Source organism: Caretta caretta, chromosome 2, assembly GCF_965140235.1.
Source record: "Caretta caretta isolate rCarCar2 chromosome 2, rCarCar1.hap1, whole genome shotgun sequence".
Classification (NCBI taxonomy): domain Eukaryota; kingdom Metazoa; phylum Chordata; order Testudines; family Cheloniidae; genus Caretta; species Caretta caretta.
Genome location: NC_134207.1, coordinates 124,553,778 through 124,572,336, shown reverse-complemented (window position 1 = coordinate 124,572,336; position 18,559 = coordinate 124,553,778). Strand labels below are relative to the sequence as shown.

The 18,559-nt window shown below is 37.6% G+C and overlaps 1 protein-coding gene across 1 annotated transcript in view; it reads right to left on the bottom strand.

The window, feature by feature from the left end:
• The window catches only part of DROSHA (drosha ribonuclease III), a 102,501-nt gene that overhangs the window by 68,811 nt on the left and 15,131 nt on the right, over positions 1 to 18,559 (bottom strand). Inside the window, exons 6-12 of the mRNA XM_048839670.2 lie at positions 17,222 to 17,376; positions 14,133 to 14,213; positions 10,616 to 10,702; positions 10,415 to 10,501; positions 4,900 to 4,971; positions 3,065 to 3,146; positions 1,670 to 1,741 (exon numbers count right to left, since the gene is read on the bottom strand). Of these exons, the coding sequence (XP_048695627.2) occupies positions 1,670 to 1,741; positions 3,065 to 3,146; positions 4,900 to 4,971; positions 10,415 to 10,501; positions 10,616 to 10,702; positions 14,133 to 14,213; positions 17,222 to 17,376 (636 nt within the window). The remainder of the gene's footprint in view (positions 1 to 1,669; positions 1,742 to 3,064; positions 3,147 to 4,899; positions 4,972 to 10,414; positions 10,502 to 10,615; positions 10,703 to 14,132; positions 14,214 to 17,221; positions 17,377 to 18,559) is intronic.

Below are 18,559 nucleotides of genomic sequence, written 5' to 3'. Positions count from 1 at the left end.
CATACATTTGCTTTTGACTGAATACAATTTTAAGATGCAGGCCTGCTAAGGAACAACAGTGATAGATGCAGTCTGACAGCTTTTAATATCCTGACTGCAGAGGTAAGCCAAACCATGTTTGAAGCTGGTTTAGTTACGACTACGTTTAAAATTTCAAATATGGTTCAAATCTCAATGTAGACAGGGTCTTAGGCATGATTCTCCTTAAGTCAGATTGTTTCATGCCACATCTGCACTCTTAGTCAAAAAGCTGGAGGTACATTCTTAAAGGCTATTATCTGGAATAGATTAAGACCAAAAGCCATTCTACTTTATCCCTTGGTACTTACAATAAGGTGGATCAGTCACTAACGTCTGAAGCTCACTTGTTCAGCAAGCTGAAATCATTGCTATGTAAAATAAACCCTTCTGCTCGAAGTGTCTGCGAGAAGTACTTCAAATTGAGATTTTTTTGGGGACAATATTAATAATCATGTGCCACCAGAAGCAGTCTAGAGGGACATACTAAATGCAAGATGGCCCTTAGTCCTGTACTTGGAGGGAAGAGCAGGAGAGGAGTTTACTTTCTACAAGGTCACAGAAAACCAAAATGGCAAATAAACTGAGTGCTGATGTCTGTATCCAAGAATGAGGCAAAAAATAGAAAGGAAAGCAGAAGTTTTTGAGTGAGGCAAGCAAAAGGATCCGCCAGGGTCTATTCACACTAGACTGAAAAGCTTTTACACTTGAATGGTATATGTTCTTGCAGACTCCTCCTGAGACATTGGAGAGCTTGAGACACTTAAGTACCTCTTCCATCTCATGAGCCGTGCTGAAATAAGTGCTAGGCTGGGATGGAAAGAGGTGTCTTGGTTCTGAGTGACCAGCCATGACTAGGCTATAACTTTATGGGATCAGGAAACTATTATCTCCAGGAGGAGAAGAAACCTGGTGTCTTTGTACCGCTAAGGAGCGATTAAACTTTTGTCATTTGAAGGATCAGTGGTTAAATGTATGTGAACACCTTTTCCTAAAGGATGGAGAAGTACTGTCCCTGTGGTCTATACTCCTCTCCTCCACACAGCTACCAGTAACCCTTATTTAGGAGGTAAAACAAACTTTATGTGACATTAGGTCTCTGAATAGCCAAAATAAATAGATGACTAATCTCATACCAAGAATATTTCTGTGGAAATGATTCTCCTGGAAGAACCAGAGGTAGATCTTCAACTGGGATGTATTTTCATAGCTCCACTGAAGTTATGAAAAAGTATACCAACGGAGGATCTTCCCCCAGATATTGTGGGGGGGGGAAACCCCTAAGTAGGCTTTGCATACAAGAGCAGACACAGTCCTTTCTCCACCAAAGACTGTTCCTTGGCTTGAGGGTTGGATTAAAGCAGGTCAGACTGATGTTTTTTCTCCTCTGGTGATTCACATGTTAATGCTCCAGAATCCCAGCTTCCATTAAAAAAAAAAAAAAAAAAAAATCAAGTCTCTAGCTCTTTTGACTGCAAATAAAACTTTCACATTGAGGACCAAGTACAAACCAATGAAGTGATTCTGCCTGAACCTTCAGTCCATGTGAAGACATTGCTCTGAGGCCCATATAAATGGTTCTTTCTTGTTTGAAGAGATGCATAGGAGTTTGGAAGCCTAATTTTCAACCAACCACGCGATATAAACTTACCTGGAAGAAACCTCACAAACCGTGGCATGAAATGAAATCTTGGACAACAAGAATTGTTTTCAAATGAAGGACCTTAAATAAGAAAATTAATAATAAGAAAATAAGAAAAAGAATTAAGCCTCTGAAAACATATTTGCAGAGTATTTGTATAAACAGAGGGTAAAGTCCTGGTTCTACTGAAATCAGTGGAAGTTTGACTTCAAGAGGGCCACAGTTTCACCCAGAATATCTAAGTGCTTGGTGAAATTAAAACACAGCACGGAAAAAGGGGAAGTAGAAATAATGTACTCTTTGGTCCACTATATAACAGAAATGTCCATGTGGGCAGCAAGAAGAAATTCTGCTTGTATAATCAATGCATTACAAAAAAATTCTATAAAAACACAGGAATAAAGAATTTGCTTTTGTTTTGATTTTGTCTTCATTCCAATTAGTTTGTTCCAATAATAGTACTTATCTTTATACAGACTAAGGAGAAAAAAAATGTTCTATGTTATTGTGACTTCCTCCTTTCCAATGATATCAGTTAAAGCTTCATGTGAAAAGGAAAGCCCAAAATGGTATGTGACTTACAATTTTAAAAAGTAAAGGACAGTACAATCAAAGCCAGTAATACTTAATCCAAAAACCGGACTATGAAAGATATTCAACAACTAACCAAAGGAAGCACACGCAAAATATTAAACGCATATGCATCTCTGTGTTACAGCAAGCATTAAATAAATCTTCATAGGAAAAGCCAAGTACCAAAATATATTTACATATTTTAAAGTGAAGTTCTTCTGAAACTTCTCTTGCTTTAGACTGAGCAAAAGTTTTAACTCTGAAATTTTGTTGTATCACAGTCTTAAAATGTATGTATATTTCCACATATCCTGGTAAAATTTTCAGCTCTAATGACAGCTCAGTAAGCATAGGAATACTATGTGGCTGTCTATATGACACTATTTTGTAGTTTCATTGTACTATAGGACAAATGCCTTTAGTCTGTGAGCTTGTCAGGGCAAAGACAGCATCCTGTTTGACACCAGACAACAAAGCCTCACGAACACATTATTGTGCAATATACATAATATAATTAACAGCTCATTAAAAACAAAAATCATGTAGGAGTAATTAAGGAAGTGTTAAATGTCTTACCCAAGAGACCTGGATGACAACTCTGAGTACTGTTAGTTTCTATACACCCACTATAACGAACCCTGATAAATGGTTTGCTCTTGGTAAAAGCAAACTGGAAACTTATCCATACCATTTAAAATTGCAAACATTCAATTTTGCTACTTCAAGTCCTCCTTTTAAACCAAAGCATGCTTTAAAACCTAGGCATAATTACTGAATTCATAAAGAACATTTAATATTTCTTTGTGTGTATATTTTTAACTGTACAGTTACCTATAAGATTCCAGTCATAGAGTTCCAAAATATCTCTGAATAGATACAAAGAGAATAATTCAAGTCCTCTCACACAAAAATTCTGGAAAAGAAAAAGGCCAGAATATCATTATTCAAATATTCAACAAATAAATAATACAATTTGGAGACGATACTGCTCAATGATTAGTAAATCTTTAGGCATATGACTGTCTGTTATTCATTTAAGCATCACGTAGCATTTGAGGGCTCTTCTGAAAGCATGTTAATGCATATTAAGTGTTCTTTATTAAAGGCCCAAATCCACACTGGAGACAGATATTATGAGTTCAGGATTGCAAGATAATTTACTATGCACCAAAAGCCTTTCACCTGAATAAGTTAAAGAGATGATATATTTATTACAAACACCTCTCTCATAATTCCCCACTCCTGCATTTTCTTGCTAAAAAGCTTATAAATCATCAATGGTGATATCACCACCACTCCCTAAGCAACAAATAGTACATCACAAATTGAGGATTATGATCTTAAGAGCAGAGAAATTCCTCAGCTCAACTGGGAAAGAAGCCACGCTAGTTTTCAGCCACGAACAAGGAGACTGTGTCTTAAAAACACTATTTCAAGTCAATACAAATTATATAAAATAACAGCTCAAGTCAATATGAATTGTATGCATATGAAGCCAACCAAAAATTCCAAACCCAACAAAATCTCTTTGGCAAGGGTGCCTTGTTAAATAAGGTTTGCAAGCAGTGCCACAAGCACAGACAATTGACTAGGACTCTACAAAGACAAGTTCCTTATTTTGGTTGCTGTCCTTTTATTACTTTAAATCAAGATTTGGAGACAGCACTGTAGATTCAGTATCAGGAAGTTAATCACACTGAGATCCATATTTAATCTTGTTTTGGAATTTTTGGCCTCTTGCATATATTTAGATAAATCTACTGCTGAGCGACAGAAAAAAGAAAAAGAAAAAATATGTAAATATATGGGACTAAACTAAACATTGATCCTATCTTAGTAGTTAATATGCAGGGTGAATCTACACCTAGACATGACGTTCCACTGCAGCAATTTACTCCACAAATTTAGCTTAATCAAAAACTGTCTTAATACAAACCACATTATAAACTAGAATTTTTTTTTGTATTTGTAGGGATTTTTTTTTGCATCAGTTTAGATTAAAAGACAGCCCTGCTCTAGTGACCAGATCTCAAGGCTGGGAGTCAAAAAAAGTCAAATACTAGTCTTAGGGCTAGTCTACACTGGCAACACTAAAGCGCTGCCATTGTGGCTTGTGTGGTCGCGGCAGAACACTGGAAGAGAGCTCTCCCAGCGCTCTAAAAAAACCCACCTCCACGAGGGGCGTAGCTCCCAGCGCTGGTGCACTGTCTACACTGGTGCTTTACAGCGCTGAAACTTGCTGCGCTCAGCGGTGTCTTTTTTCACACCCTCGAATGAGAAAGTTGCAGCGCTGTAAAGTACCAGTGTAGACAAGCCCTTAGTTCTACCACTCATTTAAATGGCAAACCACCACCTTATTATGCCTCAGTTTCCCCATTTGTAAAGTCGACAGATACTTACCTTATTTCACAGGCACATTGTCTGAAATATATTCGTACAGATCTTTGAAAAGTTCAAAGAGGTATGGCTAAAGCTGAGTATTCTCAATTTCGTTTTTCAATACATAGTGTTCTAGATATATGCTTAAAGCTTTATGTAGAAATCATAGGTTTTCATTCAGCTATACATTCAGAGGGTGCATGAGGCTAGATGCGACACAGTTAATGCTTTAAACACATCAACAATTCATAACCTAAACTGATCTCTTGACTAATTATCCCCCTTACCTCAGGCATCATCTCTTCAATGAAATGAATAGTATAGTCAATGTTAAATCTGATTACTTTACATAGAGGAATCTGGAAGGAAAACAGAACAGAAGTTCAGTTTGAAAGGACATATGGTGCTGACTGCATCACTCCTACAATTTTGATTCCTAAGAATTTCCATCTGATGAAAAGGGCATTTAGTAAAACTGTTGCCTCGGTGAGTTCACACAAAGTTTGGGGCAGGAGGGACAGAGAGAAATAGATGACTATAATAACTCTGCTTGTGAAATAACACAGGACTGACAGGAATCATTGGTCAAACAATGCCATCTACTGGAGACTACGTTTTGTTCAGCAAAAGCAAAATTCAGTAACCAACAGATCTCTCTTCTCCCATTTTGAAAATGTTGTATCTGTGGATGAATTTATTGTGCATCGTAGAGGGTGCCAGACTGGTCCAGTGACCTAGAGGCAAAGTGTTTTTAGCCCACTATTAATTCTATTAGTCTTAAAACATCTTTATGTAATGGGAGCATGACACAGAGACTTGTAGTACAGATTTATAGGTTTACACAAAATAGAGCTAAAAACCATGTAAGGGGGAACTAGACCAACTGGTAAGCCAAATATTTAATCAATTTTTAGTACATAAGCTTGCAAAGTCCACAGACTGCCCCCACCCCCTCCACCACCCTGCTTCTTTTAGAGGGACAATGTCAACCTGATTTTTTTTTTAAATTGACCAATTAAAAAAAAATTGCTACAATACCCCTGGAAAATATTTTTCCAATCTCCCTGTCAAAATATTACAGAACTTTTTCTATTCTGCTGCTGCTACTGCTTATTATTATGAGGGTCTTTACAGGAAAAGAGAGTGGGCAGGCTCGAGATATCTACCACACATGCTTGGGCCAAACTCTCCATTTCTCCTTCACCTTCATTTTTGTCTGCAGCCCCTTCAGTTTCAGCTTTACTGCAGCTGTTACTAGTAAATATACCACCTCTCTCAGATCAGGGCATGAGACATATGTCATAACGCTAGCACATAAGACAGGAAATGCAACTGACTGTATACAAAATGCTGTCAAACACATGAAGTAAACACACCGAAAAGAGAGAAAAAAAATGTTTTTCCTGTAATCTCCATCAGTTATAGGTAGAGACTTTTTGGGGGGAGAGAGGAGAGTGCTGGGATGAATTTTCATATGGAAACATAGTCTTCAAGATGATGGCATGCTTTTAAAGGTTTTTTTCTTTCTTCCCCTCATTAAAAAAGAACCTTATCGCACCCCAGTAATCACAAGAATTGTATAACAAACCAGGACTCCTGTATAATACAAAATGGGGGGGGGGGGAATGATGATGGAGGGGATGGACAGGATTGCAGTTTTGTGCTTTCAAGGGATTTTTGAACAGCCAGTTTTAACTTCAATTGTGAAAAATACTTTGTCAATTTCTTTTTAGGTTTGTAAAACTCACTACTAAGACTCTACTCATGTGTAGTACTGAAATATTAAAAGAATATTTAAATTACACTTTCAATCATTAGTAGTGCCATTTCCACTGATCTTAAAATTTAGCACCTATACCATACAGCTTTACAGTTTGGATTCTGAAGGTTTTGATGCAAAAAGCAAGCAGGCAATCCAGTACACACACAATTGCACGTCTTTCTAGTGAGCCATGATAGAACTTAAATTCTTGCCATTTTTAAGCCAACATGGCTGAAGCTTTCACTGTCCCTGCAAATATAAGAGACCACCTCATAATGATCAATGATTCATGAAACTGAAGCAATTTAAGGCCCCGATCCTGCAAGGGATCTCTGTACCTGCAAAGAGGAAAGCTGAATTCAATTCACAGGTACAGTACAAGTTCCTGTCTGCATACATCTGCTTGCAGCACCGTGGCCCTGGGCTTACGCTCCCTTCCTCCCCCCAAAAATACACAGCTCTCACTAATGTTAATCTTTAGGCTATATCTATTAAGTATAGTTGTTGCTAGGAAGATTCCAGATGTAACCATCTTTGTAGACATTCCCCCCGTTATGAACTTATTTATTCAGAAACAAAAACCCCTACAGATTACCAATATCAAATTAAAAATATGACAAATCCTCTTTCTTCAAATGTATTTGACACTGGATACCTTTCAATAGAAATTAAGAATTTGGATATTAAGACATGTTACTCAATGTTTGGGGAAAAAATAACAGTCACATTTATTTCAACAATGCTTTAAAATATCATGAGAGCCTATTTATTTTCCAACAGCTGTCTAAGGATGACCAAGTCAGGACTTTCTGGATCAGCTGCTTAACAGCCAGGACTATTTCCATTTGTCTTCTGTGCAGAATAAAGACAGCAGAAAAGGGATTCTTTAAACAGGTGACCAACTTCCAAATAACTAGGAACAAGTTTCCCAGGCACAGCTGCACTTAAAAAAGCTGGAAGAATGCTATTTGTTGAATAATGGATTCAAAGAATAACGCTGTAATAAAGCTGGTTGAATAACTTCACACAAATGATGCATTATTCATTGAACATCTATGATTTGACATATCATTTTATCTAATATTTGTCCAGCTCGACTAATAACGCAGCTTTGTTACAGAGCTGCAGGGTGCAAGTGAAGCCTCCTCAGCTATACAAATTTGTCTCATTAAAATATTTTGTTATATTATCTCCAACCTTGCAAAGAACCATGTGGATGCTACACTTAGCCATCTGCTATTTATCAAGCATATCCTGAAATGCCTCTGAAACGGCAATTCCCCCATAATTGCTGTCAAAAGCCTTACAGTGCAGCAAGAGCATTCTCCTTGTGAAGACCTTTCCTATCTACTCTCCTGCTGATATCAGAAAAGACTGTGTGGTGTTGCTCTACGACCATATGTCTGCAATGAAGAGTAGCAATCTGTCAGAATTAACACTTGCTGCTGACCGTTTTCACGCAGTTAGCAAAAAGCGTACAGGAAAAGAACTGCAAGTGAGGCTCCAGTAGTTTTGTGCCCAAAACACACAAGCTCCACAATCGAAGTAGGTTGAACATCTTCAGGTATCAGCTCATACAGGGCAGTGAGAATTCTTTTTGCCTCTGGAGGAAGAATTTTCTGTAACACATGTTGTCTGTAATTCTCCATGCCATGCTTGACTTAGAGTGGACTTGTATTCTAAAGAAAAGGTGGTTCCTTTATCCTTAGTAATAATACCTTCCCAAATAAAAATGCTTAAGTGTTTTTTTCTGCTCCATGTCCCCCAAAGTGAAAATGGAGGGACTGGTGAGAAAACCTATCTGACCAATTGCCTTGAACACTTACACTACATCAACAGGAGAGCTTCTCCCGTCGGCGCAGGGGTACTCCACTTCTCTGAGGGCAGTAGCAATGTCAACAGGAGAAGCCCTCTTGCTGACACACAGCATTGTGTACACCAGGGATTAGATGTACACTACGCCCTGGTCTACATTACAGAGATAGGTTGATGCAAGGCAGCTTATGTCAACCTAACTCTGTAAATGTCTACACTAAAACTTCGCTCCCACTGATGTAATTCACCAGCCACACTGACTTATTAACTCCACCTCCACGAGAGGTATAGAGTTTAGGTCAATGTAGTTAGGCCGATGCAGTGTCAGCATAGACACTACATTACTTACATCAACTGTTGCAGGCTTTCAGAAGACATCCCACAATGCCCCACACTGACAGTTCAATTGGTGCAAGCCTTCCTGATGAGAATGCGCACTGCTGACACAAGGAGCAAAGTGCAGACATGCACAAGCGATGTAAATTAGGTCGACTTAATTTTGTAGTGTAGATGTGAAACGCTCACAGGTATGGACGTAGTTACACCGACATAAATTTGTAATGTAAACCAGAGCTAAGAGAACGATCACAGCAAAAGGTTTTAGAGAATTCTGAAACCCAAATCACATTTACTTTTGTCAAGGAACAGTGGAGTCTCCTTTCACAGGCACCATCACTTGTCTAGTCAGCTAGACACTGTTTCTTAATCAGGTTTGGCGAATCCTGTTATTTCATGTGTGATTCTGCAATGCAGACATGTTCCTTATTTGTGTAATGAAACCAAACAAATTCAAGTTGTGACTAAATTGGCAACTTGAAATCTAGTCACATAAAAAAAAAAATAGTTAAAATGCGTTTCCTACTACTACACTATAGCTGTGTTCTAGTCTCCATGATACTTGTTTTACAATCACGTTTTCCTACTGTTTAAAATGGTTCTCTTGTTCATGTTCCTGTGTGAAACAACAGGGAAAAACAACCAACCAGCTGACTAGAGAGAGAAAACAGTGAAACTGATCATACACAGAGAGCTGTCAAAAGCATCAAGTGAGCAAACTGAAAAAAGGAAGACATATTCTTCTCAATCCCTTTCAATTAGAATAATTTTGGGGCCCAATCTCTCACTGAGAACCATGCAAGTTCTGGGGGGAGAGAATAGATGTTTCTTGTAACAATAGTAGGTATAAAATTTGTAAGCAGAGGAGTGATTTTTTAAGTTGACAGTATTCCTTTGATTAATTCTTGTAAACATACAGTTCCTAGTAAGTGTTTCTATACTTTCACTCGGATCAGAATGGCAGTGACTTTGGGTTTATTTCCTCTTTTCCTCTGTTGTGGGGGCTGGGTCACTTGCTGGGATCATCTGGACATATCTCATTTAATCACTTCTCAGCAATTGTGGGGGCTTGGGCACTGGTGCATTTTGGTCCCTCCTATTTTCTGTCTGTGGCCACATAACAGTCTAGTCTCCTGAGGGCTGTAATACTTGGGCATAATTTGGGTTGTTGGGTTTAGTGTGTAAGTGGTGACCTGTGATATGCAGGAGGTCAGACTAGATGTTCTGGTGGCCCCTTCTGGTCTTAAACTCTATAACTATCAGATGAAAGTACTCAATATTTGAGAAACAAAAGGATGATGGGATACCAGGGGCACCCATTTTTGAGGTAGAGTAGGATTCCATTGAAGCTGCAAAATACCTGATTCTAAATAGCCCCACCAAACCATAAATGCATCATTTTACTAACAATCTGATGGGAAGCTGAACCGGTGTCGGAAACTATAGGACATTTTTAGTAAACTTCTGCTGTAGTCAAGGTTTCTAAAACTAGGTGATCTGAACTAATCCATTCCCATTTTATCAGTTAAAATTATTGTTTTTTCTTTTCTATTAACTTTGTCAACTCAAAAAGTTAATCTAATTTAAATCCAATTAACAGTTTTAACAAGTGATCCACAGTTTATTTCATTCTCAAACTTTGACACATGCAAAAATGTTATTCTGCTGCACACTACAGCCTCAATCACAGTATGAAAGGAAAACGTACCCCAATTAGTCAGGACAAAACCTGAGTATCATTAGCACAAATGTCACCCTCCCATTTTCAAGTGAAATTGACAAGAAGCCTTTCAAAGCACATGTACCACTGATTGATACAAGTGCTATTTAAAAGGACAGAAATAGCCTGCCTTCTAGAAAAGTACCATACATAAAATGAATATACTTACATTTGTCAGTGGAGCATGTGCAAACATAGAAAACCCTTCAAAAATATACTCGTGGTCATCATATTCTATAACAGTTGGCCTGTCTGTCTAAAAAAACAAAAACAAAAAAAGTTAAAGTTAAAATAGCTGTGGCATGACACAGATCAATGTTAAAATAAATTGAACTGGACTATTGGCTGGAATTGTTTATAAAGTACTTACTAAGAAGTTTGTGGGAGGTGACACTGTAATTCGATAGTGGTACAGTCTTCCAGCATTGTTGGTCATGGGGCGGCATGGCTTAATAGGCTTGAAGAGAAAGATTCATAGAATTATGTGCAGAGTCAAGGTTAATTTAAATAAAAAGAGGGAATACAACACTTAACATCCATGAAATGTTCAGTAGAAAAAAATTAAACAAAACAGGTAATCATAATTAAGTATTCTTGGAGGAGGAGGAGTCGTAGCATAATACATTTTTTATTGAACTTCAGAAACATCTACAGGGATATTATTCTGGGCAAAATGTAAGTGCAGTTCATACATTCTCCATATTGTTGTGTACGTCTCTTGCACACAGAAGCCAGTCATCTAAGTGTTGAGATGCTTTTCTTTTCTTGTTTGTTGTTTTTTTATATAATTTCATTTTAGGCTATTAATAAAAAAATCATAAAGATTATGCTTAGATTTTTTCATTGGACAATCTCAATTTACTACAAAGGCGAGCAGGTATCTTCACTTGACAAGTGGACAAATTGAGGCATCAGTCAAACTAGCGCAGCATCACACAGTAAATCAGCATCAGAAACGGACAAAGAACCCAAGTCTGCCAGTGTCCTGCTTTAACTAGCAGACCGCAATGTCTTCCTATGAAAAGCACACGAATGGCTATGCCTAAATGTAGGAAGGTCTGCATGTGGTTCAATGGACTATAAGGTTCCCAAGACTCATATTTTCAGGTTCTTCTGAAGCTCTCAGGTATAATGCGTAAAAATACTCACCAGCAACTAGACAAAAAGGAAGCCCATGCAGGATCTGTTTTCTGAGAGGTTCTCACTGCTCTGAGGCTCACACCAGATTAAGAGAGTCTATAGTGGGCTTTTATGAGCCCACAATTCCTAGCATCCTCATCTTTAGGGGAAGCTATCTCCTCACTGTGAGTCAGTCAGATTTCAAGATTTTCACCTACTAAAAATGTTTCTCCTTCAACAAAATTTACTGGGGCGTGAAGGGATGAGGGAAATTAATCTAGATCTGCAATAGTTTATTACAAGGTTCAGCCTGGAGTAATCTTCTGAAATAGGGTAATAAGCCCATGAAACAGAAATGTTCATGAATACTGAAATGCAACAGAGCAGAGGGAGCAGCTGCAGTTTAAAAAAAAATAAAAGGGGGGGGGAATCCACATAAAATATTTTGTTCAATTTTTATTTGGAAAGTCACACACAGAGAAAATGATAATAAAACAGTAGAACCTTATGAATGACCAATGTCATGATTGATCAGTTATACAAACCATTGTAGGATAAGACCACCATACTGAGAACTAGCACTGTACCTATACTATAATTTTAAGATGGTCAATTTTATGAATTTCTCAATCACCAATTAGTTTTTTAAATAGGGGCTTAACAATACAGATACAGTTTAAATCAAGAATGTAGGGTTAAATAAATAACCAAATTCTTGAATGTAATTTGTTGGGGAAAAGTCAACATGATTTTTGTAAAGGGAAATCGTGCCTCACCAATCTACTAGAATTCTTTGAGGGGGTCAGCAAGTATGTAGACAAGGGGGATCCAGTGGATAGAGTGCACTTAGATGTTCAGAAAGATTGTCACAAGGGCCCTCACCAAAGGCTCTTAAGCAAAGTAAGCTGTCATGGGATAAGAGGGAAGCTCCTCTCATGGATTGGTAACTGGTTAAAAGATAGGAAACAAAGGGTAGGAATAAATGGTCAGTTTTCAGAATGGAGAGAGGTAAATAGTGGTGTTCCCCAGGGGACTGTACTTGGATCAGTCCTATTCAACATATTCATAAATTATCTGGAAATAGGGGTAAACCATGAGGTGGCAAAATTTGCAGATGATACACAACTGCTCAAGATAGTTAAGTCCCAGACAGACTGCAAAGAGCTCTGAAAGGATCTCTCAAAACTGGGTGACTGGGCAACAAAATGGCAGATTAAATTCAATGTTGATAAATGTAAAGTAATACATATTGGAAAACCTAATCCCAACTATAAATATAAAATGACGAGGTATAAATTAGCTGTTACCACTCAAAAGAGAGATCTTGGAGTCATTGTGGATAGTTCTCTGAAAACATCTATGCAATGTGCAGCGGCAGTAAAAAAAAGCAAACAGAATGTTGGGAATCATTAAGAAAAAGGGATGGATAGGAAGACAGAAAATATCATATTGCCGCTATATAAATCCATGATATGCCCACATCTTGAATACTGCCTGCAGATGTGGTCACTGCATCTCAAAAAAGATATACTGGAATTGAAGATGGTTCAGAAAAGGGCAACAAAATGATTAGGGGTATGGCTTCTGTATGAGGAGAGATTAATAAGACTGGGACTTTTCAGCTTCGAAAAGAGACGACTAAGGGGGGAGGATATGACAGAGGTCTATAAAATCATGACTAGTGTGGGGAAAGTAAATAAGGAGGTGTTATTTACTCCTTTTCATAAACAAGAACTAGGGGTCACCAAATGAAATTAACAAGCAGCAGGTCTAAAACAAACAAAAGGAAGTATTTTTTCATACAATGCATAGTCAGTCGGTGGAACTCTTTGCCAGAGGATATTGTGAAGGCCAAGACTATAACAGGATTCAAAAAATATCTAGATAAGTTCACGGCTATTAGCCAGAATGGGCAGGTATGGTGTCCCTAGCCCCTGTTTGCTTGAAGCGGGGAATGGATCACTTGATGATTACCTGTTCTGTTCATTCCCTCTTGGGCACCTGGCATTGGCCACTGTTGGAAGACAGGACACTGGGCTAGGTGGACCTTTTGTCTGACCCGGTATGGCTGTTCTTACGTTCTCATAACACAAAAAGCTTTCTATTAAAACTGATGTGCTCTAAAGCTCTTTGTATTTTGAGGGAAAACAAAAAAATACAACCACAATGCGTCGGTTACCTCTACACATAAAAATAGTGAGACTTCAGCAACATTTTTTTCCACAGGGAGATTGCTATATCATAAGAAAAGTAGCATTTGTGTGTAATTTTTTTCCGATCAAAAAAGTGTCAAAACTTAACACATCGTCTAGCAGTTTCGAGTGGAGACATGTTTCCATGTTGAGGCAATTGCATGTCTTGCTACTATCAGCAAGAAAGTTACTAATTTATTCACTTTCCCTTTACACCTCCTCTGTAGGGAAGACTCAGCAGAAACATAACTTGTGCATCTCCTGGATATCTGTGACTCAGTGGTAGTTCATGCTTTTTTGTTATTTATTTAGTTGCATGTTTCAGAAACTTTGAAAAGAAACTGGCGAGTGCATAGGTTCAGCAACTATTTTCCCTAGTTTTCATATGGAGTTTTATTACAGCTAGCACATCCTAAATGTGAAATTACACAACCAGTAAGAAATCGGACTGATTTACTATGACACCATAGTTTACACTAAAACAATAACTTCCTCCAATTTATGTCAGAGCAAAACAAGTACCTGCCTACTGCTGACAATATGGCATTTATAAGTGCAATATTCAAAACTAGTTACCTCTTCACCAGGATAAATGCTGTGTCTTATTCCTGTTCGTCTGGCTTTAGCACTGCATTTGCACAGTGGCCCATCATTCATCTGTCAAAAACAAAATAGGATTCTGTTTTTATTGAAAAAAGACAAAAGACAATGTCTGGAAAAGTTTTTTTGGTTTTAACATCATGAATGCTGATGCTTCAAAGAGCCTGTCATACTTGCAAGATTTATTGGTTTTAGGACATCCACTTAAGCGGCAAACTGTATAGGAAACCAAGGAAACTGCACAACAGCATTAGACTGTCATTGTTTTTTGTGCAGCATAAGCAGGGACAACAACTTTAGCAGAATGACAACACTGCAGTATCACATGTAAGGTATAGCCTTTCCATTTCTTATTTATTAGAACAACCTGCTACTTGCAGCCAATATTAGGCCATAATTCTGCACTTTATATATTCTTGGGCTTTATTCGATACACACAAGTAGTTCTACTGAATTTAGTTGGTGAACTCCTGGTCCTATGGAATTTGACTACAATGGGGCCAGGATTTCACCCCATGTATGCAAAATTAAGCAAGTGTAAAAGTTTGTAGGTTTGGAGGTCTTATTTGGTACTTTAGAGACATAACTGGAGTACTTCAAAAGTCACCTGAACATAGATTTTTTGAAAAAAAATATAGATTTTTTTAAAAAATATGACCATTTCTCAATTATGGGATGAATATACCAAATAGCTCTGTCACAAGGGGCATTACATACAATATAAAATTGAATCTTACCTTCTTTTTACCTCCAAGCCCTGTGAAGTCTGGGCCCACTGCAGACTGGCAGTTCCAGTTAGTGCAACACCCTAGCATGCTTTCTGGCTGCGACGTCACACCCACCACAGAACCCCCGGTAGAGACCGGAGCCAACCTACAGAAGTAAATTAAGTCCCCTCTTTTTTCCACCCCTTTACAGTTTTGTAAAGTTTTAATGATTACATCTTATACCTTGTAAGGTATAAATATATTTTTAAAACTTCAAAAAACTGCAGTTGTGTATAAAAACCCACCATGGGACTCCCCTTACCTTTAGAAGCAGTCTGCAGGTCCCAACAGAGCTCCGTGGTGGGGGGGACATCCTCAGCCAACAGAGAGAAGGCTAGGGTGTCTCAGTGACAGGGAACCAAAAATGCACAGTGAGAATGGACTCCATATGGCCTGGAGGGGGAAAAAAGGCAGCCCAGTTTGAAGGTTAATCTATTGACTTTTTGGCTGACAGTGTTTTCCTCAAAGATTCTATCATAACACATACATGCAAGGGGGCTTAAGATGTAGTGCGCATTTCCTCACCTTTGGGTGTTTAACTGTGCATCCTTAATATCAGAGTGGTGTGGTATTTTGCTCTTATACAGTTTGTCACATACTTTGGAACCTCAAGAACAAATGTGCTAAATAAACATTAGCAAAATATTCTCATGTCAAGTCTAAGCTGAAAGCACATTTTCTCACTTGCCTATATATCTTACGTATCAGAGATGAGAGAAATCAATAATACAATAAATACTCAATTAGTTCAACACTTCATGAAAATCAGGGCCCTCCAAGGTGTCTCAAAATCACTAGCCGCTTTTGAAAATCTTGGCACTTACTCTTATTGTTCAATAGTATTTGAATATAACACCTTAGGTGTGTGCATGGGGATTTACACAGAAGCTAGGTCACCAGTAGGGCCCAAAGGCATTTGCAATGTATGTTAGATACAACACGGCATGAATTAGGGATAGATGACAGGCAAGAAGGGAGAGTGGTTTACACAAAAATTAGGCTGTCGGGTTTTTTGGTTGGCTTGGTTTGGGGTTTTTTTTGCAAGACATGCTTAACCTTCATTCCTGTTTTGTGGGAGTGAAGGTCTGTAAATATTTTGGGATATCTACCTACGGCATTTATAAGCCTATCACTTTTGCATCAGAATACTAAACAAAATTATGGGAAAGCACATTACTCAAAATAAAATTGTTCTGTACTGAATAAAAATCAGATATAAAAAGTATGCCATTGGCAAGGCCATAATGACTTTTTTGGAACTTTTTTCAGATGTCCCTTAGGAAGAAGAAGCAACTCAAGGTAAATTCATGGAAATAACCAGGCATTTCTGATACTGTTCACTTCATGGCCCTTCACCTCTCTCTATTTCGCAAACATTTTATACTGAGGAGTCTATTATACTTGTTTGAAAAACTTGGCTTTTCAAACACAACTCATACAACACAATTTTCAAAGTTAAATATCTCAATAGTTTTATAATTTTGGGTTGTGGGGAGTTTTTTTTTTTTTTTTTAAACCCTAGGAGCATAAATAAGAGCTCGTAATGGAAGCGTCGACAGACCTTTGAATTATCACAGCAGCAATGTGCATTGCAATATCTTGTGCCATTATAATTTGTGGCCTTCTAGTTTCATGCCTCAAATAAAATGCCAGAAAAACAGGTTTACTGGGGGTGCCATTTGACAAAGAGTTAGAAGGGACCATAAAAGAGTTAAAAAAGAAAGATGGAGATGGCAAATTTGCAAAGCACTGCCTGATCTCTGTGTAACATATATATTCAAACAACATTTCATGAGCTCACCAATAACATTTAACGAGGACTATAATCTGCATGCAATTACAGCAGAACCATTAGACAAGAAATTAGGAGCATTAACAGCATATTTAAGAAATTATTTATCATTATACAGTAAGACCTTTTAGGTGAATCATTTGTAAAGCAGATCTACAAGCTCTCTCTCCCTCATCCCAGCATTTATCTTTGTGCCTCTACTGCTAGGCTAACAGAATAGATTGAACCATTACATTACTGGCAATGCAGAGTTTACAAATACAGTCAAATATGATTCAGGGTGAAGAATCTCCAGGGCTCAAGGGTTTTAACTGAACTCCTGAGATTGAAAGCGACGTGCACTGAACAACAATAAAATATAATCTAGAAAGGATGAAAAAAAATTCATTTTGGACAGGAGACAACAGCTGTCATCTAGTATATTCCGTAACAAATCTGAGCTGTAGATTTGTATGGCTCCCAGAACAAACCTTTTAGATACACAGTGAATGTTTTGCACACAATACCTGTCCGGGGTCATTGTACCAGAGCTCCTCATGAAGACGATCAGGGTGAGCTTTTTTACGCTTAATTTCCGCAATAACGTCAAACACTTCAGAATCTGAACTGCTAGAACAGGTGCTATTGTCATCCGAGTCACAGTCGGACTCACTGGAGCTCTCTGGTTCAAAAGTAAAAATAAGGTTAGTTGAAAAGAACCTCCATTCATTCTTTTCCAAAACAGCAAGGAATTTTCTAATATCCAAGCAAATATCATATAGATCTTGAAATTATCAAAGACTTATATAAAATTCAGAGTGGCTCTTATGAATCCTAGGACAGCAATTGAGTTTTAATTTAAAGAATGACAGCAAATACTGAGGTTATTGAAAGTTGCATTAACTGAATTTGTTTGCACACACGAGTGGAATGATCTGACCAGTTGACCATTATTCAATTTCAGAAGAGCAATTTCTATGCTCCCAAACACAATTGTTTGAAGCTAAAAGACTGCAAGGAAGAGGACTATGAATTTATAATCCACACAAGTAAAATCTGAAAAAAACAAAACAAAAAAACATGTACATTGCATCTACATTCATGACCATGCATACCGAGGATCAACGAAAGAGAGCTTGTTTTATTTAAAGTTGTTTCAGGTTGACATGAGTTATGGTAATAGCATTGCACATATTTGTGTTTGTAACCAAGATTATTTAATTATTTTTGTAGATAACCATTAACCAATTTCTTTTTTTTCACACTCTGAAAAGGGTGTATGCAAAAAAGCAATGTTCCAGGACCTGTACGGTTAAATTGGCAAACTGGAGACTACAGAATAGTTCAGAATTCAAGCTGTCCATGAAGAGCTCTAGCATTTCATGGAACGGAATTAGCTTTTCACAAGCTGGAGATTGTTTAGGAGTTTATCAGAAAGTACCTTAGTCACTTAAAAAAAATAAAAATAAATAAACCTTGCCTGAAGGGAAAGCTAAACTTAATTCCTCTGAAATTTCTAGGACTATTACAGGACTCTTACTTTTTCCTTCTTTTTGCTCTAGTTCTCTGAAGGAGATGTTTCCCCCCAAAAATGACATTATATGCAGTAACCAAAGCAGAGGGGAGCCGTTTTCTGTAGTGGAAATTTAACACCTCCTGCCAAACCCCATATAAGTAGGCTTTAAAGGATTAGACTTTTATCTGTAAATGTTGGTAAATATTGATTTCACCATGCACATACAAATCGACAAAAATATTTCTATTTATAATCATCAAAATTTACCAGTAGGCAAGGGAAGAAAAATGTTGCATGAGGACTTATCAGAGTTTGATTTAAGGTAATTTACTTTGTATATTTTGACATG